Raw genomic sequence first — 25,314 nt, forward strand, 5'->3', positions numbered from 1 at the left:
CTGTGAAAAGAATACTTGCTTACAATATGACAGCTAAAACAAGAAGGCAGAGCATCACTTTGTTCAACCTGAGCTGGCAATATGCATGTCAGGTGAATCAAATTTTTCACTACTCTGCACATGTCTCTGAATGACCACAAAAGCGCTCCAAGTATTAACTTTGATGTTACCAATAAATTTCAGCAAGTAGGTGAATCTGTCAATACAAAATCTACAAATAATGAATATCAACTACATATGAGTCAAATATTTCAGTACAGTCTCTGATTTGATTGCCACCAAACGACACAGATCTGAAAAACCCTAATACTGTTCAGTTACTATAAAAACTTAAGAGTTTTGGACTAGAGTGCTTCAAGAAATAAGATATCTAAGGCATTCAGAAATGGACAGTTTTTAAAATGTTACTTCCTACCTGATATATTCTAAAGGGGATATAACGAAATCCATTTTCTTCTGCAGGATATTCCATGAGTTTTCGATTGATGGCCCAAAACTGGTCAAATCTGTCTGTAATGATATAAATTATTTATTAAAAATGAATGTTATAATGAAATATCATATATGACAAGATAAAACTTTTAAACATCCTCCTAGAAGTTTCTGAAAGGACTTCATTTATATAGCATTTTTTTCTTAAACTTATCTTCTCATAACTAAACGTAAAACAAAATTAATTTTTCTACATATTGCTTCCTCTTCCTAGATATTCATATAGACATTTTTTTCCTTATAAGAGAAACCCTAAACAGATATATGACTATTTCTGTTATCAAGGCAAAAAATACAGGTAGGGAATAGATGTCTTGACTCTCCTGATCCTACTCCTACTGCTAAACTATAAAGGTCCAGCTTCAGGTAATCTAAATGTTAACCAGAACTTGTGTAAAGAAACAAAGTCAAAATATTGAACACAGTAAACATTAAACACCGAAGAGGATAAAATTATAGGAAAGGCTTTGAAAGAAATATGGAACTGACACTTAAGAACTCTCAAGTGCGGCTTACTCAGAGACTGAATAAACGCTTTAAATTTTTCAAGTTTAATTTTAAAAAAATCTATTGAAATACAATTTGCATACCATAAAGTTCACCCTTTTAAAGTATACAGTTTGGTGGTTTTTAGTATAGTCAGAGCTCAGAACATTTTCATTATCCCAAAAAGAAACTTGTAACTATTGACAGCCACTCCCATTCACCCCTTTCCCCTGCCCTTGAAAATCACTTGCTATCTCTATGGTTTGTCTATTCTGAACATTTTATATAAATGGAATTATACAATATGTGGTCTTTTGCATCTGCCTTACTTTTTCAGTTGGCATAATATTTTCAAGGCTCATTGAAGCTGTAGTACGTATCAGAATTTCATTTGCTTTCCTAGCTGAATAAATATTCCATCATATGAAGACGGAATATTCCATCATACGAAGTTATCAGATTTTGGTTACCCATCAGTTGATGGACATATGAGTTGTTTTAACTTTTTGGCTGCTGTACATGATGCTACTATAAACATTTGTGCACGAATTTTTGTGTGGACATAAGTTTTCAATTCTCTTGGGTATGTACCTAGGACTGGAATTATTATTAAAATAAAACCTGTTTAAAAAAACACTCAAATCCTTATTAAATGAGAGATTTATCCTGGTTCTAACAGAGTAGAAAACGAGCACTAGAACAATGGTTCTCAACCACAGTGAAGATTTTGCTCCCCAGGCGGACATTTGGTACTGTCCAGAGACATTTTTGGTTGTCATGATTCTATGTGTGTATGTTACTAGCATACAGTGGATAGAGGCCAGGGATGCTGTTAAACATACTATAATGCATAGGTCAGCTCCCTAAAACAACTGTCTGACCCAAAATGTCAACAGGACTGAAGGAAAGAGAACGAACACAAACAATAGAGAGTACAGAAAAGTAATCAGTAAAAAGTTTTTACATAACTGCGTGGCAAAAAAGTAAACTGGAAAAAGAAACAATATTGTGCCACTTATCAATTTAATGACTCTCAGTTCCAAATTTACCCTTCAAAATACACATTGTCATATGGACACCAATCCTTTAAGCATCTCTTACTTTGACAATCACTTTAAGATTTCTCAGCAGAGAGTGCTGAAAGGGGACTGCGGGACAAAGGGCTCTCTTGAGATTTCCAAATGCTGCATGGTGGATCAGTGGTATGGGGGTGTGGACATCAGGTGGAATCCTGTCCCAGGCACATGAGGAGATACCAAGCCTCTCAGTAACCCTGCAGCCTCACCTGGTCCAGGGATAAACCTCTCAACACAGAATCCAGAACTCTGCAGTACAGAATCCTGCCTGCATAGGTACATTGAAGGCCCCTTGCCCTTATCAACACCTCAGTTTCCTTTGCAGGCCCACACAGGCAGCTCATCTGCAGTTTCCCACACCTTTGCACATCCATGCCACCTGTTGCTTATCACCTGCACTCCAGATTGCCATGACTGCCCATGGACTACAGATCAACTCCAGCCTGGGCAACACGGTGAACTTCTCCAACAAGGTCTAACCCCAGCCTTGGGGAAGGGGCCCCTTACAAGTTTGAATAACACATGCAGTTTTCTTATATCTTATAGTCACTCTTTTATCAGAGTTTAATGATTCTTTATATAAAACTTACCCTGTTTAACCCACTCTGTGGTTTCTATCTCCTGACTGGACCCAGACAGATACAACTATGTTTCAAAGGAAAAAAGACACACAAAAGATCTGTATTAATTAACATTAGTTTCTAATCTCATAAAAATGTTATATGAAAAGGGCATTTTCTCACCAATAAGTAAAAATAACCCAGCCAAGAATAAACTAACATTTATAGGTCAACGTTATTAACAAGAAAGATAAAAATAGAAGTAAAAGAAAATCAGTGCTGAGATTGAATGTATAACCAAGTATTTTTCATACTAAATTTTATAATATTAGTACCTCCTTCTATACCCTAGTTGATAATTAATATAAAATTTAAGAAAGGATGCTTTACTATCTCCTTAAATACTAATGAATCCGATAATGAATACTGACCTGTTTCTGAATAATAGTTTAGATATTAGAATTATGCTATTATTATAATTAAGTCATAAAATTGGTTATTTGTTTATCAGCCACCAAGAATAGTACTTATAAGTAACAAAAGCATAGCGGTCTTTGGCTGTTCATTTTACAAACTGTAGTTGTAGATAAATGTACATCAACTTCAACAACTTTCAAATTTACTTGGTTCTAATTCTAAAACAAAACAAAGATCTAAGTCAGAGAAAATTAAAACTAGCAGTCATTTAGTTTATTCACACAATGGGAGAAAGTAAGATATTAATACACACATACTTCTTGCCAGAGCTGTTAGCCATATAACTAAGAAGTTGGTTTTTAAAAACTTACCATTTGTTTAAGAAGGCTACCAAATCAAGGATCATAAAATTAAAGGCCTGTTCTATGGAAATATTCAATCTATTTTTTTTTTAAAAAGACAGAGATTAAAAATAGAATTTCTCAAAATCCTAATAGCCACCATTTTTTCCTCACTCTCTGAATTACACTTTCATATTGGAAATTTTTAAAACATCCAGAATTTTTTTTTTAATTTCAGATCTCTCTAAATAACATATCTAAGACATAAAGTTGTTGGATTTTTTATTCTTTGTCCCTTACATGGAAAAACAGCAGAAGAGGATTTATCTATTCTTCCTCTAAGTTTTACGGGAGGTAAGAACTCCCAGCAAAATAAGTTTTTACATTCTTACGCCACAAATAATGTGTCTAAAATCCCCCACAGGAGACATGGAGGACATGGAAGGAGACTGCTAGTCAGGCTCATTTCAGTGGGCTAGAAACCTCAAACAACAGGAAAGAGGTGAAGTGGCCTCCACATGTCTACACTATCCACCCCCTGGTCTTTAACATCTATGATGCCAAAGAGAACAGAATCACAGCACCCCAAATAAACGTCAGATTTTGACAGCACACAAAAGATAGACTCTATGCTTTTCTTTGAAGAAAAAAGTAAATGGCTGAAAATCAGTACTGAAGGGAACCCCCCTTCACAAAGTTTTGTATCAACAATATTATTCAAATCATTACTACACGTGGCCATGTAATGTATGTACTGTTTTAACTAGATGCTTTCAAGATAACAGAAATCATATCCAAATATAGACTTATTTGAATTAATTTCCTCATATGTAGTACGTTAAACATCTTCAAAAGACAAAATAGGAGGAAAAAAATATACAAATAGTAATTTACTGGTAGGTTGCCAAAAGCAGGCATTAAATAAGTGACCTGTACCTTCAAACTCATTTGTCTTTTGAGTCAGGTCGAATTAAGACAATCATATGTTATTAGGTCATTAAACACGAACTGTCTGATATTGAATCAAAAGTGTAGTTTATTATATCTCAAACAAGAAGCAGTACAATTAATCAAAGTATGCACCTAAACTATCGACACAGTTTTGCCATCTTAACGGTAACTTGTTTATGCTGGCAGCAAAGAAGCCTCGAGAGCGAGTGGTTGTGAAATCGCAAAAGGCATTTTCCATAGCTTGTGGAGAATGGAATATTTTTCCTTGGAAGTGGTCCAAAGCCTGGAAGTGGTAGTCAATTGGTACAAGGTCTGGTGAATATAGTGAATGGCAGAGTTTCCAAGTACAGCTTCTATAGTTTGAGAAGCATTGTTTGTGCAACATGTGGTCAAGTGCTGCCTTGCAAAAGGATTGGTCTTGTCTCTATTGACCAATCTCGGCTGCCTAATCACAAGCATCCTCATCATTTTGTCCAACTGATCACAGTAGACATCCGCTATAATCAACTGACTGGATTTCACGAAGCTGTAGTGGACAATACCAGCACTGGACCACCAAACAGACATCATTAGCTTTTTTGATGAATATTCGGTTTGGGACTGTTTCAGCACTTCATCTTTATTCAACCATTGTGCCAAACCTTTGCAATTGTCAAAAAGAATCTATTTTCATTACATGTAACAATACAGTGTAGAAATGGTTCACCTTTATGCTGTGACAGCAAAGAAAGTCAAGTTTCGGTAAGACTTCTCTTCTGACACGCACTTAATTCATGCAGAACCCATCTATCCAGCTTCTTTACCTTGCCCATTTATTTCAAATGGTCCAATATTGTTAGAATAGTAATGTCAAACCTTGCTGCTAATTCATGTGTAAGTTGAGATGGATTTTCTTCCACTATAACTTTCCACTATGCTATGCTCATCATTATCCACCTTTGTCTCAGGTCACCCATGTGGCTCATTTTTGAGATTAAAATCACCAGAACAGAACTTCTCAAACCATCAGTGTACTGTGTGTTCATTAGCCACATCCTTCCCAAACACTTCGCTGGTATTTCGAGCTGTCTGCATTGCCTTGGTTCCATGACAGAACTCATACTAGAAAATAACATGAATTTTTGACTTACCCATGGTTTCACAAAAATTGCTATAAAAAAAAAATTTAAAAGATAATCACAAGCCAAAATATGTATTGGAAAGACTGAGGATGTACCTTCACAATAAAAATAAAACAAGCAGTGTAAAGTAAAATGTCGGAGATCAAGTTCAAATTTAGTACTTATGAAAATCGGACATTTCATACTTAATTACCTAGTACTAGGGCACTTGGGCTGAACTAGGGGCATGAGCATTCTCTTTTCCTCAGCACATTCATCAGTGCTTGGATACTGCTCAACAAAACCAAACCTATCCATTTATATACGAGCCAGAAAGGAGTTCAGCTCTACTGTTTTAGGTTTAAAGTTACTGAGATATATCTGATGAGGAGGTCCTAACCATAGCAAATTGCCTTGAAAAGGTTTCGAAGCCCCTAAAAATTCATCATGAACATGGAAGTAGGCAGGAGCAGTGGGCTGGCCTCTGCATCAAGACTGAGGAGTGCCAGTCCCGGAGGAGGCTAATCCTAAATCCTGTACATACATCTTGGCAGTAGGACTGTAGCCAGGGAAATTTGTGGTTTAAGTGAATCAGAAGAGCAGTAAAACCTGGATCCCAGGAGAATTTTGACCTGGACTATTACTGTCTGAGAACAAACTGAGATTAAGACATTTACTCCTTTGCCCTACAAAATAAGTGCTACGGTCTCAGAAAATTGGCATCAAGAACAGTAATATAAATATACAGTGCAATTATTTCTGTGTTCATGCTACCACTTTCATCTAAATAAATCACTATCATCTCTCATTTGAACCACTACAATAGCCTCCTAACTGGTTGCTGTCCTTCCATGTTTATCCCCTCCACACAGCATCCAGAATGCTCTTTTTAAGCACGAATCATCATTAATGAATAAATTTTCAAATATTTGTCTACTGGGTCATAAGGAATAAAGTTTTATGATGCATTTTAACAATATGATTATTTTGACTATTTGAATCTATTTTTTAAGAAAAAATATAACCCACTGCAGCCCTTATTGCCTACAACTGAAGCAGAATGCTCTCTGCCCAAACTGTATACAGGCAACCATAAATTATGTCAGTAATAAAAAAACCTCTTCCCGCAGAAGCAGCCTCCCACCAGCCCCTTCTCACTCCCTAGGAATGCTGTTGCTCCTGCATTCCTCTGAGATCTCACTGTCTACCTTACTAACTTAGTAAGTTACTACCTTGCTTACTTACTAAGCTCCAAATCACACTATTTTTCTTTTCTATCCCTAGAAAAGGCCAAGCTTGTCCCATCTCACAGTTTCAGCAGCCTGGAATCCCCACATTTCTAATCTTCACATAGCTGCTACCTTCTCATCATTCAAGTCTCAACACGCTGTCACCTCCTCAGAGAAGATTTTCCTCACAATCATAGCTAAAGTAGCCCACTCTCTAATCATTCCCTATACCATACCCTATTCTCTTCTAAGCACTTATTATAATTTGAAATTGCCCTATTTACATGTTTAATTACGTATTATTTCTTTCCCTCAACTAAAATCTAAGTTCCATGAGGACAAGGACTTTGTCTTCTATATCTTCAGCCCTAGAAAGATCAGTGTACACAGTACATACTCAATGAAGGTTAGTGACCATGTAACTAAATGAATGACTAGTTTGGGCAACTGGGGACAAGAAAAAGAAGGAATCCCAAGCATAACACAGTGTAGTGGAAAAAGCAGACACTCTGGAGCCATGCTGCCTGGGTTTGCTTCCCAGCTTTGCCATTTAATAGCTGTGTGGGTTTGAACAAGGCACTTTTAAAACTGTGCTTTAATTTCTTCATCTACAAAGTGAAGATATTAGTAGTACATATTCATAAAGTCATTGAAAGGAATAAATGAATTAAAAGATACAAAATGCTTACAACCATGCCTGAAGCAAATTAAGTGCTATGTAAGTGTTTGCTATTATCATTATCTTTGAGGCTGTCTCAGATTCAACAAGAGAAGATACTGAGCTAGATTTCACAAGGTAAGAAGTGTCAGGACCAACATGGAAAAGTGGCCCTGCTAAAACCCCACAGTCACAGGATTGCTGTAGTATTCACTCTGGCTCAGGGCCAGAGAGTTTGCACCACTCACATCAAATTCTATGTGAACACTGACTGCTGGAGTTATGCAACTGAGCGGTCTTTGCCAGCCATGGTGGGGAGACTAAGAGCCATAACACAATCCAGCTCCACTACTTTACAACACCAAATGTACTTCATGTCCCGTTTTTGCTTCCTCCAACCCTTTCAACTACCATATAAGATTCTATCTCTTCACTCTGGGCACAATTTAGTTGCCATTTACTTTCCATTAATTTCAACTGCATTCACTTCTAGTTGTACCATGAAGTAGTGGTTGGAACAGAAATGGTGGTCCAAGAACATCTAGGCCAACACCTGAGGAGTCCTCCAGTCCTGGCAGGCAAGTCTGAGTTCCACCTCTACTACCCTTAAGACCTAGATAACCATTCCTTCCCAACTCCTTCCACTCCTAACATTTCTTAAAATACCAGGGGAATAGCTGGGTACAGTGGGGCAAGTTTGTAGTCCCAGCTACTTGGGAGGTTGAGGTAGGGGAATCACTTGAGACCAGGAGTTTGAGACCAGCCTGGGCAACACAGTGAGACCCTGTCTCATTAAAAAAAAAAAAAAAATTAGGGGAGAGGAGATAAGCATGATGAGGGGGAAAGAGAGGTTTCTTGTTAATTAGGGAAGGTAAAAGGCTCACAACTATTATACCTTATGGCAGCATAGGTCTATAAATGCTGCCAGTAAAAACTAGTTATCTATGAAAACTTTATAAATAGTTAAAAACTACTGCTGGAAATTTGAAGAAAACTAATCTTACTAAGTATTGAAAAAAGCACACTGTAAGTTAATTTCAACATTACCCACCAATAAACCATAACTGCAAGTTACAACATCTTTAAATGCATTTCCAGAGCCAATCCCAGTAACTGCCTTTATTTTTAAGTAGACATGATTGAATTACCATATTCTGATCAATTAGGGAGAGTTTATTTCAAATTTCTTTTAAAGCTGGGTAACAACATAAAAGAGTCAAAATTCAAAACTTTCATAATGTAAAAAAAACCAACTTATTCTGTTTTTCTATGCACTCAGGTTAAAAATTTTAAAAGAATGATCTTTAATTATACTCCCATCTTTCCTTAATCCAAAAGACAATCTTTAAAGTAGCTTGCCTGTCAAAAAGAGATTTATAGAGTTATAGCACAGTTGTAGACCAGGACAAATTATCTAAATGTATTCCCCTTTAAATCATCTATAGATTTATAACCAATAATCTGCTTTATTACTTTTCAAAGCTACTGTAAAGGGAGAAAATGTTCTTCCTCTTAGTCTAAATGAGTTTATCACTTTCCTAGGTTCAGAGGGCCAGAAACAAATTCAACAATTAATCAAGGCCGGGTGTGGTAGCACCTGCCTGTAATCCTAGCACTCTGGGAGGCTGAGGCAGGATGATTGCTTGAGGTCAGCAGTTCGAGACCAGCCTGAGCAAGAGCGAGACCCTGTTTCTACTAAAAAGAGAAAAATTAGCCCTGGCGTCATGGTATGCGCCTGTAGTGCCAGCTACTAGGGAAGCTGAGGCAGGAGGATCACTTGAGCCCAGAAGTTTGAGGATGCAGTGAGCTATGATGATGTCACTGCACTCTACCCAGGGCAACTGGGTGAGACCTTGTCTCAAAAAAAAAAACAAAAACAAAAACAAAAAAACAAACAACAACGAAGTAATGACATTCCTTTTCACTTCATTCAGAAAGCACTCCAAAGACAAAAACAAAAATCCTATATTAATTTTTGAAAGTCCTACAAAGAAAAAGATACTCCATTATGTTTACTGTAATCTTTGCGATGTTTATCATGTAGGTTATTCTTTCTTTATTCTAATACAAATCCTTCATTCTTCTGGTGAGAAAATGTAAATTAGGAAGCACTATTAATGATTACCCAGTGACAAATAAAAGAAACTGGAGATGCAGTGTATAATGCAATATTTCTCAACTCTAGCTGCTCACCAGGATCACCTGAGAACTTTAAAAAATACTAACGTGCAGGACCCACCCCAGACCAATTACCTGAATTCCCTGGCATCTGTACTTTTTGAAAGCTCCCCAGATGATTCTAATATTCTGCCAGAGTTAACAACCTCCAGATGTAATGGAAAATACAGTCATACATCGCTTAACAACAGGGATACATTCTGAGAAATGTGTCATGAGGCAATTTCGTGACTGTGTGAACCTCAGACTGTACTAATACAAATCTAGATGGTACAGCCTACACGCATAGGCTATATGGTATAGCCTATTGCTCCTAGGCTACAAATATGCACAGCACATTACTGTACTGAATATGTAGGTAACTGTAACAAAACGATAAGTATTTGTGTTTCTAACCATAGAAAAGGCACAGTAAAAAAACAGTATAAAAGATAAAAAATGGTGCACTTGTACAAGGCACTTGCCATGAATGGAACTTACAGGACTGACAGTTGCCTGAGTGAGTCAGTGAGTGAATGCAAAGGCCTAGGACATTACTGTACACTACTGTAGACTTTATAAACACTGCACGCTTAAGTTACACAAATTTATAAAAAAATATTTTTCTTTCTTCAATAATAAATTAACATTAGCTCACTATAACTTTTTCCTCATAAAGTTTTTAACTTTTTGACTCTTGTAATAACACTTAGCTTAAAACACAAACTGCACTGTATAGACGTACAAAAATATTTACTTTATATTCTTATTCTGTAATTATGCTTATTATTTTTTGCATTAAATTTTTTTTTAACTTTTTAAATTTTGCTTAAAACTAAGACACAAACTCACACATTAGCCTGGGCCTATATAGGGTCAGGATCATCAATATCACTGTCTTCCACCTCCATATCTTGTCCCACTGGAAGGTCTCCACAGAAAATAACACACATCTCCTATGATAACAATGCCTTCTTCTGGAATACTTCCTGAAGGACCTGCCTGAGGCTGTTTTACAGTTAACTATTTTTTAAACATATAAGTAGAAGGAATACACTTTAAAATAATGATAAAAATTGTAATAAATATATAAAACAGTAACAGTCTTTTATTATCAAGTATTATGTACTGTACCTAATTGCACATGCTAGGCTTTCTCATATGACTGGCAGGGCAGTAGGTCTATTTAGAACTGCAAACACAAACACATGAGTAATGCATTGCATTATGATGGCTAAGACATCACTAGGCAATAGAAATTTTTCAGTTCCATTATGATCTTATAGGACCACCATCATGTATGCGGTCTATTGTTGACTGAAATGTTATTCAGCACATGACTGTACATTTACTTTAGAATTAGAGATCTAGTTAAATTCTGGTCCCACATCTTAGTAGTTCTTCAAATTCATTTCCTCATTTGTAAACTTGATAATATTTACATAATTTTTATATTATTTTATCACTGAGCTAAGGTATATAAAGGTTCCTAGGCCTGGAATATCATAGGAATTTAGTCAATGTGAAAAACTCCAGCTAAATTCTATTTTATTTCAGATCTATCTAATCTGTTCATGGTGGCTACATGAAAAATATGCCTTTAAAAAAAGTTTCCAATTTGCAAACAATTCATATTATGAAGCTGCAGTTCAATTCAAACAACAGACAGAAGGAACAGTGTGCTCAAACAAGTTTTTATTTTGTAGGATTCATGTAGAGTGAAATCTACCAAACTTTGCCCCTATTATGCACATAATTGAATATTAGGAGCTGCAGGAGAATTAAAAAAAAAAAAAACAAAAGAAGCCCACAACAGGTTCTTTCCGTCATTTAATATGTAATTGGGGAAGCCAAAGTGACATATAAAACTGTCACAATTTCTAATAGATCTTATTAATCCTTTGGCTCAAGTCCTTCCCATCTCCTCAAATGGCAGAGATGACCAAGGAACAGATGCTTAAGTAAAAAGTACATCAGAGTTTAGGCTGATAAAAAGTGATATTAAGCAAAGTAACACTACAGTGATGCTAGAGTGAGAAACAGGGAAAAACTATGAGTTTTCATTACAATAGGACCAGAGTGATCATTTTTATTAATAAATTATACACCACAGAATTTTGCCATTTTTAAAACTATAAGCTTTTAAATTGTTTAATTTTTACACAATTTACTGATGTAGCTCTCCTCATTTCAGAGAGATGAAAATTGTGGCTCAGAGTGATAGATGATTTGCCCAAGGTCATCAGACCAGTAGCTGCTAGTGGTGCTACCATACCACAGAAAATTTTCAGTTACGTGTCTATAAATAAAACACTGCTTGTTTGCTAAAACTCAATATTCAGTCAATCCAATAATGAACTGTGATTAACAGGGATCTGGAAAGCTATTAATGAGGGCATGTTATTACCAAAAATTCCTAGATTCTACGCTTCAAAATTCATGGTAGCATCTGGTCTAGTAATTTAACAAATCTCGTCTAGTATTTAGAGATGACAAAATGGAACAGCTAGCAGTAGCTGCATCTGCAGAAATAAATAATACTTATTTCAACATGTCCATTAAGGTATAATTTTTCAATGAGTACATGGAGAAATACACTGTGACAGTCAACTGAAAACACTGATTCAACTAGGAACTACTCTTTTAAAAAAGGCAAGGGCAATGATAAGTAAAATTGAAAAATTCACAGTTCAACTTTTAGCTACTAGGACTATCTGAGTGGCATTTTCCACAATATTATTTGTTGTAACAGCTCATTCAATGCAAAACAAAGTTGGTTCTGAAAACTATATACACACCTCAAAAAATAATATAGTCCACCCAGAATTTACAAATTATACTTTATCACTTACTATAATGAGCTTATGTTGAACTAAACAGTATTATTTTAAATATATTCAGTAACTGTAAGTGATATGTAATATATATATCTTATAAAGCACAAAAATTTAATCAGGGTGTCCAAGAATCCTACTCATAAAATGAGAATAAAGTTATTAAAATTTGATATTAGGTAAGATATACCAGTGTTCTCAAATTATTCATTTACAACTCAAATATCTGAATCTCATACCGTATTCTTTTGAGTACTTATGCCTAAAAATAAATGATAAAAATACTGGGGAGAATAACCTCTATTACAAAGGTAAAGCCTTTCCCCTTTAACTTAACAAGCCTATGAAGTTGTCTCCCTTCTCTTCCTACTTCCTATATTTCCACTTATTGTTTTCTCTCTTCTATTCTTTCCTTATATTCTAGGTGGACAAATATTAGTTAATACTTTTCATTTTTCAAAAAATGTATAACAGGGTATTTAAATCCTACATAAAAATAATGACTTCGAAATACATGAAAAGTAAAAGCAGATTAATATACCTGTAGAACAAAATCTAAGGAATGTATTAACAAAAACAAAAAGCAAGTTTAAGACAAATAGTCACAAAATCTTGACATTTTGGTTGTGGCTTATGATGATTTGTAATTTAACTACAACTGGAATTATGGAAATTAACCGCATGCAATTAGAGACATTGCTTGGGATATTTTGATATCCTAATAATGAAAAAAATAGAAGTAAGCTAAATGTAAAAGCGGTCCAGGAACTCAAAGACAGTCTGGATCCTAAAGGGATCCTGTGGGAAGAAATGCTTCGTAAGTAGAAAGCCACTTTGAAGACAATAATCAGGACTTGACTGAACACACAGCATCTCAGATGAACGTGTTTATTTTGTACCTTTTTAAATTGGCTGTTTATCTTTTCTAGTGTTTGGGTAAAAATCTTGCAATTCTATGAATGCTAATTAAAATACTGGCATAGATAGTTTTCACAATATTTAAATGTAATTTTAACATAAAAGGATTTCTGAACCTTCTATAGTTTCTAAAGTAGTAAAAGAGAAAATGCATGTGATGACTAATAAGAAATTAGCACTGCTAATTTCTTTGGTTCAGTAAACATCATTAATAAACAGAATGCTGACAGCCAGAATTCATTACCACTATAGCCACTAATCAGTATTGGTCTACACAGAAAAGAGATGAAATAAGAGATGAAATAAGCAGAGTTTCATAGGACTTGATTATGGGGGCTTGCAATTCTGGAATTCTCAATACAAATAATTTCTAGACCTTTGTTTAAAAGCACATGAGGCTAGGAATAAGTAATACATGAACTAGCATTAATTATTGATTTTTGAGCTAAAACATATATCTGGCCATTCATGCCCTAGAAAGATAATGAAGGAATGGGACAGAGACTAGTCAAGTTTGAATAAGAGGTGTGAGAGAGAGAGAAAGAAGTGTTAAGATATGCAGAACTAGATCAAGTGAGCTGGAGAAGGAGATGAAAGGATGTAAAAGGAAAATACACAGAACATATGTTACTTCAAAAATGTAAGTAGAATTAGTCTTACTGCAATGACAGCATACTACTGATCCATTTGTCATATAACAGTCACCTCAGCAAAATTAAACTAATTACCATCATCCAGAAACATCTGTGATTAAGTTTACAATAAGAAGTTTGCGTGGTGAAGTTTATATATTAATATGAGGTAACTGATTAAAATAACTATTTGTTTATATGTCAAGTTTCTTTTGTTTAAAAAAGGATGTAATTCCAAACACAGCCAAATGAGTCATTAAAAAAACTGAACATACTAGTTCCCAAAGGCTGAGCTGATGGAATAAATGAGAAATTTCATAAATGGTATGGCCCCAGCTTGAGAATTTAAAATACATCTTGTACGGCTGTTTTGATGGCAGTGATAACTCATGTAAACTGTAAATTGCCCACACAAGAACTTGGACTGAGTTAAAGGTATTCAGTAAGTAGTCATTGCTACTTTAAATGAAAAGCAGTTTTAGCCATTAACTCCACATTACCTCTCTCTAGAGCAATGGTTCTCAATCGGGGTGATTTTGTCCCTGAGGGGATATTTGGCAGTTCTGAAAACATTTTTGATTGTCATGACGAAGGTGAGGTGTGGAGGAGGGGGCAGCGGTGTGCTACTGGCATCTAGTGGGTAGAGGCCAAGAGTGCTACTAAAGATCATAAATGCACCGGACAGCTCCCTACCCCTGAAGCTAAATCAAACAATTATCTGGTCCAAAATGTCAACAACGTGCAGGGTGAGAAACCCTGCTCCAGAGCAGTGGTTCTCAAATTTTAGTGTGCCACAATCACCTAGAAGCCTTGTTGAAACACAGGATAACGGGATCTACCCCAGAGTCTCTGATTCAGTTGGTCTAGGGTACATTTCTAATCAGGTCCCAGATAATGCTAATGCTTCTGTGTCCCATGGTCCATACTCTGAGAAACACTGATCTAGAGAAAACTGAGGAGCTAATGGACAAAACAAAAAAAAGATTAGAAAAGTACATCTAGGGTAAGTTCCTAAAAAGTTTTAAAACAAAAATTTCATTTAAAAAATAAGTTAAACTATATAGAGCTGTGTGTATGTATATGTGTGGGTGTGTTTGGTGTAATTTTTTTAAGAGGAATTATGCTGTAAATTCAAATAGCAACAATAGGTCATGACTACAAGAGAGAGAACCACTGATCAGACAGACATTTGTCTGCATTTCCTCTACACAGTTTATCAACATTCATAAGGAAAGATTTCTTGCACCTTCCCAAACTTAACTTATAAAAAAATGAAAGACATTATCTTAGAAGTCATAAATTCTTAAAAATTCTTTAAACCAGACCAAATATAAAAGATCTGATAGTCATTTTACTCTAGATGATTTGAAATCTTATTTTAAAACATTAAAAATTAAGCCTTTGTATTCCTGTAAAACTGTTCACTAGAAATATTTTCAATTACTAATCAGAATGTAGATTTATACATGTATCAACTGAATCTCATAAGCAAAAATGCATTCCCTATCACTCATGAACTCTGGGACATATGACCATACACAGTTATCAATGGATTCCTTCCAAGAAACCTATGTTAGTATAATCTGTAGTGTATTGTGAAATAACTGTCTAAATGTTTTCAAATTTTATTACCCATGATGTTCACTGCCAAGTCTACCCAAAGCACTGCAAGAGGCTATGATCCAAATTATTACAAAATGTATTTAATTCATTTAAATCATAAAATTTCAAGAGCAATCTTTCTCCAGAAGCCTAGCAAACTATTTTTATGGCTTTATATTAAAAGCAAATGCATAAACTTTTAAAATTCCTACCACTATTCTTAATTACAGAAAGTAGAACACCAAGAGAATGTAATATATATAATAAAATGCTTATTTGTTCCATAGTAAAACTTAATTGAATGCTCAAGCAGGTTACAAGTTGCTCTAAGCAACTTTCTCACAAAGTTGTAGACTCTTGAATGCCACACACATAGTTTTAGCCTGAACTTATTCACCTTCCTGCAAAAAGTGTTGCAGGCAAAAAAAAAAAAAAAAAGACTTAATTAGCTCAGCTGTACGAAGAAAGAAAAGCACACCATGGTTAGTGGAAACAGAATTGCCAAAGTGTTGCAGGCAAAAAAAAAAAAAAAAGACTTAATTAGCTCAGCTGTACGAAGAAAGAAAAGCACACCATGGTTAGTGGAAACAGAATTGCCAAACATCCCGAATAAATGAGACTACTCCATTTGCTCCAAATTTCATTGCCTTGTAACACTGGGACACATTAACTGTCATATCCTTGAAGCCAAAATAAAAAAGAGATGGCACTTATTGTGAAAGTAAACAGAGTATGAAATCAGAAGCTGCAGTATTAAATTCTACTCTATTAATCCTTCTCCATCTACTGTCACATGCTCATATTTAATTCTAGCAATGTCTAGCTCAGTACATCGCCACATAAACGTATCAGACCTCTCAAATAGGTTTTGTTCCCTATGCCCTCAGCCTAGAACACCTTCATCACTACCACCCCTGCTCTCTATCCCTTCCTCCTTCCTAAAGGCTATCTGTGTAATGTCTGCCTCTCCTGCTAGACTGTACATTTGGAGGGAAGGGGCTGTACCTGTCATATTTACCCAGTGTCTCCTGTGTCTGGCACATGGTAGGTTCTTGTTATTGTTTAGCTAATCCATACTACTATGGTCTGGGCATATATCCTATAATGATGATTCTATCCTATAATGAAGATTGAATTCATGGCCATGAAGATTAGAAACAATGAATGCTACTTCCAAGACTTGATTAAACACCAGAATATAAAATCTGTAAAGACTATAAATCCGTGAGAAATACTGGTAGCAATGAAAGAAAGAATAAAGATTTCTAAAATTCAAAGCCAAAGAGAGATGAGAAATAATAGATGAAACAAAACTGGCTATATACTAAAAACTACTGAGGCTGAGTGACTGGTATGTAGAGATTCACAGCACTATTTCTCTGCTCTTATTCATACAATCTAATCCCAGTGTTCTCAAGACTCGTAAAAAATTTGAATTTTGCTAGAGAAAGACTTTAACACACTGACTGCCCTGTGAGTTATATGTAACTCAGGCTAGTTTTGAGTCTGGAGCCTTGTGAAGCAAAACCCCGTGAATGGTCCGTGAAAATCTACTTGTTGATGTTCTTATTGTTTCAATTAATATTGACAATTTAATTCTAAAAACATGGATTGTGTGGCATATAACTCACACACAGAAAACAATAAAAAATAACAAATTAGAAAGGATTGTTTTGTTTTAATAAAACACCAGGGAAATTTTTTTTTTCTAGTGTGGCAATGTGTTAAAAAGGAAGCTTACCCAGGATCAACCTTTCATCGAGACAAAACGTTCCAGAGTACTTTTGCTTCCTATTGACAGTTCTACTTAGGAATCTCCTTCAACAAGAACAGTACCTGACCCTAACAAACCCATAGCTTCAAAATACACAAATAGGCAGTAGCTGCATTAAATCTAAAAACTTTTGTCTCTGTTTTAGTATTCTTTCTATGTTACCAAGTTATTTCTGGAAAGCTACCTATTACCTTCTACCTAAATCCTCCTTAAAAACAGAAAGGAGTAGGGTGGGGGAGAGGGGAGAGGGAGAGGGAGAGAGGGAGATGGAACAACAATAATTACTCACCCAGGAAGTTCTTCTGAAATCAATTGAAAAAAATGTATCATCGGAATTAAGGTATATGTGACTACTGCTTTACAGTCCTTGAATTTGAGACTTGTGAGGTACAAGCACACAAGATCTACCATGGTCACACGACTGATAAGAGATAGGGTAATAAATAGATCAGGTCCAGCACTCTGTCTCAGGCCAACAGATTCTCAGTCCAATGCTTATTCTACTAAACACAACTAATAAAAACAAGGCAATGCAATTACAACCCACCTGTTTCTATCATATAAGCATCCAAAAAGCTGGAACCACATTTATTAATATCTTTTATATTACCTACCAAACAAAAGTATTTCCCAAATGTTGTGACTTGTTATAAAATCACCATTAGCTAGTCATTATTTCCTCTTAGAAACCAGTTTTAAGTTAAAATGGCACACTATCAAATAATTAATTTCCCTGAAAAATTAATTAGCTGAAAAAGCCTAACCACACTTCCGAAATGATGTACATTTTTAACATATTTAGCAGTCAAACCTTGCCTTTACTTGAAGGTCTATGGAACTTACTTAATGTCATCCCCCTTTTTTTTCTTAGAATTTAAAATATACCCAGAAAACCAAGGCCGAAAACTAAGTCATATCATTATGTTAAAAATATTTTTTTAGAGATTTCCACATATCTCTAGCTTAAAAGAAAAACAGCTTGACATCAAATTGAAAACAGACTGCACATGTACTGACAACTGTCTCATAAATAAAAATGCCACTTTTTCTTTTTTGTGGTCATTAACTTTGTTTCACAGGGAGGTTAAATATTTTTATATCTAAAATGAAAACCCATAAAAAACACTGAAAGGCACAGTATGTCTTAACTGAGTTTTCTTGGTTTCATAATCTTTTCTTATTTCTCTTTCACAGAGATCCGGGAAATTAAAATTAGCATTTGAAAGTATTCAAAAATTGTTTAAACAGCTATTGAGTTGTTATGATCTACAGGTGTGGTTCTAAATGAAATAAATGTACCATGTCTTAACTTTGACAAATTTACCATTATACTACAAAAAGGTGAAATATCTTTGACTTCGCAAATTAAAAGAAACTTCTTTTGGAAGAAAAAATTCTTAAACATAAAATCCATTTCCATAAATAAATTCAAACAAGGCACTTCCTCTACTTTATACTAATATTAAATTATTTATGAAAAGCTGTTCATATTATTTCCTGGTAGTATCAGAAGGGAATAAAATACATTCAGTTAATATTAATTTTCTCTACTCTCTGCCTAAGACCATACTAGGTGCTGGGGATGCAAAAAGATATACGCCAACCAGGAGAATTTATATGCTAGCAGAATACACAAATCATATACTATACCAGAGTGTGATAAACAGAAGGGAATAAAATACATTCAGTTAATATTAATTTTCTCTACTCTCTGCCTAAGACCATACTAGGTGCTGGGGATACAAAAAGATATACGCCAACCAGGAGAATTTATATGCTAGCAGAATACACAAATCATATACTATACCAGAGTGTGATAAAATCAAGAGCAGAAAATGCATATAAATGGACAAGGAGCCATAACAGCATAAAAGCATTAACAGTTAACGTCTCTATGTATCTGTAAGCTCTGTGAAGATGGGGGCCATGTTTGTTCCATCAGTGCTAGAAGATCATTAGCTTCTAGCTAGTATAGTGTCAGTTTCATATTAGGTGCTCAATAAATGTCTGTTGACTGAAAAAAATAAAAGGAAGGCTACATACAGAAAGTAACAATAGAGATGAGCATTAAAATATGAGTAGGAGTTAAATAGACAAAAAAGGAGAGAAAGAGCATTCCAGACAGAAGGAACAGAATGGACATCATACACCTTTCACCAAGTTACCTTAATTTAATTAACATTCAGCATTTCACTCCAAAATATATTTTCTATAAGCAACATTTACTAAGGTGAAGATTTCCTAAATGAATATTTTAATTTTCAACAAATAGAAAATAAAATACTAAGGATTCCAGTATCCAGAACATAGCTGCCACAAGACTTTGAGTAGTGTAAGCTCAATTACAACCATCACAAACGAAACCAAGCATAATAGCTACAAAAATAATTTATAACCAAAAATAAAAATAAAGTATATCTTAACCAAACACCATTTTAAGTTAATCAAACTCTACCTTAAAATTGATTTAATAAAATGTAACTTGATGAAGATGACTTTACTATAGTCACATACTCAAGAAAGAATATAAGCTAAGGTAAAAATAGAAAAAAGAAATTTTATGAATAAAAAATAGTAATAAAGGCAATTATTAGACAAAGTCTGATACACTAAGTTATACTCAGTTCTGAATGTGTGACAGAGTTAAGCTTTGAGTTAAGCTTTAGGTCAATGATAAACATGAGGTGTGGTCAACCTTTTATGGGTTGACAAGCATTTTATTAAAGGGCCAGATAATAACTATGCTAGGCTTGTGGGCCACACAGTTTCTGTCACAACTATTAATATTTAATTCTGCTACTGTAGCATGAAAGCAGCCACAGACAACACATAAATGAATGAGTGTGGCTGGGTTCTAGTAAATCCTTATTTATAAAAACAGGTGGTTGGCCCATGACCATTATTTGCCAACCCTGTCCTAGAGTCTCAAAGTGACTTCTCAATAATTCTTTTCATCTAAACAGCTTTATTTCCCTCCAAACACTTTCACATAAACTGTATTAGTGTTTCATTAAAGCCTCTACAGACACCTACAAGGCCACTTGACATTTATTCTCTTGTTTTATAGATTAAGAAACTGAAGCTCAAAGGGATTGAGTGCCTTGACCTAAAGCACTACTAGTAGAGTTGGACTAAAAACCAGGCCTTTGTTCTTCTCTTAACTCTTAACCATCATCCTCCATATCCAATCCTCCAATGCTCCCGTTGAAACATTTGAATCATTTTTAGAATCTCCTGCCGAATCTCTGAGTTCTTTTTAGCAAGTTCATCCATTAACAATAAGATATCAAGAACATCTACTTATCAACTTCACTTATGAAGTCAAATTATTCTCAAATGCTTTCTCTCTCTACATGATCCCCATCTTCTTCCATTCGAGCAATCTTCTTATTCAAAAGTCTCCTAAAATATCATTTAATCTTCAAATAGACACAAGAAGAAAGGCAGTACACCTTAAGGAGTTGTAAATTATTTTAATCATCTAGTAAGAATTTCTGTACTCAGTAATATAAATGAGGTAAAAGGCCTGGTGGCTGCCTTTGCAAAGCTTATAATCTAGTTGAGAAATACCAGATATATAGACATGACTATGGCACTTCTATGTAACCTAACCTAGGTCAACTCTAAGAAATGTAAAACAAAGAAATAAGAAGGGAGAAAACGTAATTTACAGTATACACTGTCATAAAATATGTGCCTTACATGCTACTGAGGCCACAATAATGCCCTAAATTTTGCATAATGAAAGTTCTAATAAAAAGTAACTATAAAGACCCCTTTGAAATGGTAATAATATAGTCCAAAAGTTAAACTGGATCACATTTTTTAAAAATTGTAGGAGCTGTTTTTTTTTTCCTATTTTATTCTAGTTATTGCCATGAAGTTATATCAGACTAACTTTCTGGTCAAAAACAACTACTGAAGACAGACAAAGTATAAGACACACCCTCACTTTGTGTGGTAGTGTGGGACTGGAAAAGTGACCATGCAAACTGAAATTGTGCAAAGTGATCTTAATAATTAATGGTGAAAATTATGATTATTCTGTAGTCTTTAAAAAGTTTGGTCAAAACAGTAAAAACTCTTACTGTTGGTTATAAATGTATACTGGAAAATAAAATGTAAATAAAACTAATATTTATTTAGCACACTGTAATTTAAAACACTAGAAACATTCAGAATTAAAATGTTTTATTTCTTTGTAAAAACTTAACAAGATAGTTTGAAGAATGCTTGTTTTCTGATGTATAACTTACGACCAAGTATCTTTCCTATGCTTTAGTGAATTGAAGTGTTTCTTTCTACGTTTTAATCAACTTCCAACATTTTATTATTTATACTTTTAATGTCATAAAACATCTCTGAGAGTTCCTTTAATATGAAGTTTTTTTATAGCATCACTTCCTCTGGGACATCTTCATCCTTTTTGTCACAACTACTTTCCTTATTTATGTAAATAAATTCAACCTCACTGAGTTCCTCTGGCCGCATATCTAGTCTTTTGAAGGGTAACCACCATGTCAGTGTTCCCAAAGTCAGCTATTTCTTCCGTAACTCCATTACCTTCTATTCAAATTTCACTTCCAACATTATCATTGTTTTGTTTCTTTGTTGCATTTTCATCTTTCTTGGCCGATTTCCTTTTTTAATTATCCATTTTTATAAAATGTTACATGGGCTTATTGCTGGAGACAAGAAGACAACACAACTACAGGTTATGCTGTCTGTGGGTGAAATGAATAACATGTAGAGAAACCAGTCACTGACAGACACTGAAAAAAGTGACATAATATGTCACTGACCATGAGCACATATGTTGTTGTATAATGATTTCTAGACTAAAATTTGCACTTCTTGTAATTATTTTATCATTACTATTTTTTTGGAGACACGGTCTCACTCTGTTGCCCGGGCTAGAATGCAGTGGCATCATCATAGTTCACTGAAACCTCAAACTCCTTGGCTCAAGCGATTCTCCCAACTCGGCTTCCTGAGCAGCTGGGACCACAGGTGCAAACCACCACACCCAGCTAATTTTTTTCTATTTTTTGTAGAGATGGGGGTCTCGCTATGTTGCTCTAGCTGGTGTCAAATGCGTGGCCTCAAGCAATCCTCCCACCTCAGCCTCCCAAAGTGCTAAGATTACAGGCATGAGCCACCGCGTCCAGCTTCATGTAATTATTTACAGTTAATATACCATGGTAATTGAAATTTGAACCATACAGTTGAGGAACTGGTGTTAACTTAATCATGGTAATCAAAATTCATGCATACCACAACCATGTAAAGCAAGGACTGTCTTTATATAAAATACCTCTTTGAAGGCACTGCAGGGCATCAATGCAGGCAAGATTAAGGAGCTATGATCTTTAAAACATGGGGAATACAGAGATGAGCACCACGTTCCCCTCAGCTTTTTCCTTGGGGGAATTTTCTAAACCACAGCAAGCAGAGAGAACAGAAGCACAAAGCAAGTCTACTGTCTTGAGAAAGCAGAAGTTGGTGTTTAATCCCTGCCCAAGTGGAGGTACCTTGGTATACACCCACAGTTATCAGCTGTGAGCCCAGAAGGGTCATGGCTGAAGAATAAGGACCATACCCTAAAATTAATGGCACTTTCTTCAGAAGCTAAACACAAAGTTTCCATGACATATGTCATATGTAGGGACTAAGTGATCAGTCTAATGCTAGAGCATCCACAAACAGAGGGACATTGGAAGAGTATAACGTAAGGGATGACTAAAAGTAGCTTCGGTGCAAATCTGGGCATGAAGACTAGAATTTAAACTTGCACCACTAATTCTAAAATGTATCAATGACTCACAGAGTTATGGTTGTATATTTTATAAAGTGGTATTCTAAAATTAAACCCTGCTATAATTACCATTTTGTAATCCCATCCAGAGCTGCTTGTGATCTTTCTTCTGCATTTCATTGATTACTTGACTTTTATGCTTTAAAGCATCAGCTTCTTTCATACAGGACATAAAATGAGCTTCGATTACATCCTTAGATGGACAGTGCAGAAGGTCCTTTTCAGGAAAACTCTATCAAAGAAAATAAAAATACACATATAAAAGAGGCACACACATTACAAAATTAGCTTCTTAAGGGAGAAATGTACTCCCTAGTTTTCCAATATTTTTAGCAAACCGTCTTACTATTGCAATAACTCTAATTACTTTTTAAATTGACTTAAAAACAAAAAAGAAAAAAAGAAAAAAATTAACTTGAAAACAACATAAAAAAGGCATTAAAGGGTAATAATTATAAAAATAGCTTTTCAACTGACTATACCAATTGTTGGCAAAGAAGTGCAATGGAACTCACACACTGCTGGTGGAAAATGGTACAACCACTTTGGAAAACAGTTGGTAGTTTCTGAAAAGGGTGAACACACACCTACCATCTAACCTAGTCATTCCACAACTGGGTATTTACCTAAGAGAAATGAAAGCATATGTCCAAACAAAGACTTGTACCCGAACTTTCACAACAGCTTTATTTGTAACAGCCCAAAACAGGAAACACCCTAAATACCATACAATAGGTAAATGAATATATAAATTGTAGTAGAAACTTCTTAAAGTGTACACTTTGAATATGTAAAGCTTACCATTAAGTCAACTAGACATCAATAAAGCTGTTAAAAAGTGGCTTTTAAAGTCAAATGGCTATATTTACATCCTATAACTTTACTAAATCTTTTTGGCAGCTTAGGCAATGAGCATTTGGACAAATAAGCAGTTACATAAATGAGATGACTAATGTACTTTTCACTGAAAAAAGAAAGATTAACAATAATAGCTAACACTTATTGAACACTTAGCATGTGGCAGACACTATAGTAAGATTTTTTATATGGATTATCTAATATTTAATCCTCATAACAATACCTGAGGTAAATATTATTATTCCTATTTTAGAGATGAAAAATATTAAAGCTTAGGGAGTGGCTAAAGCCCACTGCGTCACACAGATTGCAAGTGGTAGAGCTAGGATTTAAGGCTATCTGACTCAAGAGTCCTAGCTCTTAACCACTGTACGATATCACTTTCCCCATAAGACCTAAATATTTAAGGTAATTGTTACACTTGAACACCATTTTACAAAGTTATTATTCTATACATCCTTCAATAAAAACAGAGCTAAAAAATGACAAAAACCAGCATTTAGTTATAGTTTATTGAGGTTGCTGTATTCATAAACATCATTCAGTCATCCATGTCTTGAAGCTTTGATAGCGAATGAAAAGAAAAAGAAAAAAAGCCCCTCAATGACTACAGTAAGCAGGTATCCTCCTACCAAAAGAGAAGGCAACAGACAACCTATTGATATTCCCTTAAATAGATTTTTAAAATGCAAATAATCAAGACATCAGATTTAATCTGTCTACACTGCTCATGTCCCCTATTCTCTTAGAATCTCATCCCACAGTTTCTGCTGAGCAAACGCTGAGTAGCTATATAACTACCCACTGGCTACAGCAGCCAGGAGTAGAAGTGAACACCTAATCCAAGCTGGGCCAACCAAATTCTCTCCAGGTACAAAGGGATTCCAGATTTGTGGTGCTCTTGATCTAGTAGTCCATAAGAACTGAGGTAGATGTTTTCAGATATAGGCACGTAAGGCATAGAATAAGAAAAAACCTAAAATTTCATAAAATATAAAAAGGCAAAGGGAAAATATAAGAGATAGAAAGGCAGAACTGAAAGATGAGGGAGGCAGACATGGATGTTATAGACCGCAAAGAGAGACAGGGTCACTTGCCTTAATCAACTTTCCAATCGGCTATATCTGCTTTGCTTACACTACATTGAAATTTATGTGTACATACTGTACGTACATCAATTCTATTATATTCAACTGGATTAGCATTATGATGGTTATTTCTATTTATGTTCAACTATTTTCCATTTCATGTCTATAAATCAACCTCTAAAATATAAAACTTCACTGAATTAAAAAAGAGAAGTTCTCAGCTGGGCAGTGGCTCATGCCTGTAATCTCAACACTCTGAGAGGATGAGGCAGGAGGATTGCTTGAGACCAGGAGTTCAAAACCAACCTGGGCAACATAGCAAGATC

General features: G+C 35.0%; 1 protein-coding gene across 6 annotated transcripts in view; it reads right to left on the minus strand.

Annotated features, from left to right (window-relative positions):
• The window catches only part of ATG5 (autophagy related 5), a 126,646-nt gene that overhangs the window by 54,997 nt on the left and 46,335 nt on the right, over window positions 1-25,314 (minus strand). For 4 of the 6 annotated variants that reach the window (XM_012651206.1, XM_012651203.1, XM_012651202.1 and 1 more), the window contains 2 exons: window positions 23,112-23,274; window positions 416-510 (listed from right to left, as the gene is read on the minus strand). In XM_012651206.1, the coding sequence (XP_012506660.1) occupies window positions 416-510; window positions 23,112-23,274 (258 nt within the window). The remainder of the gene's footprint in view (window positions 1-415; window positions 511-23,111; window positions 23,275-25,314) is intronic. The other 2 variants (XM_012651205.1, XM_012651207.1) reach the window with 2 other exon arrangements.

Source organism: Propithecus coquereli, unplaced genomic scaffold (genome assembly GCF_000956105.1).
Source record: "Propithecus coquereli isolate 6110/MARCELLA unplaced genomic scaffold, Pcoq_1.0 Scaffold35, whole genome shotgun sequence".
Classification (NCBI taxonomy): domain Eukaryota; kingdom Metazoa; phylum Chordata; class Mammalia; order Primates; family Indriidae; genus Propithecus; species Propithecus coquereli.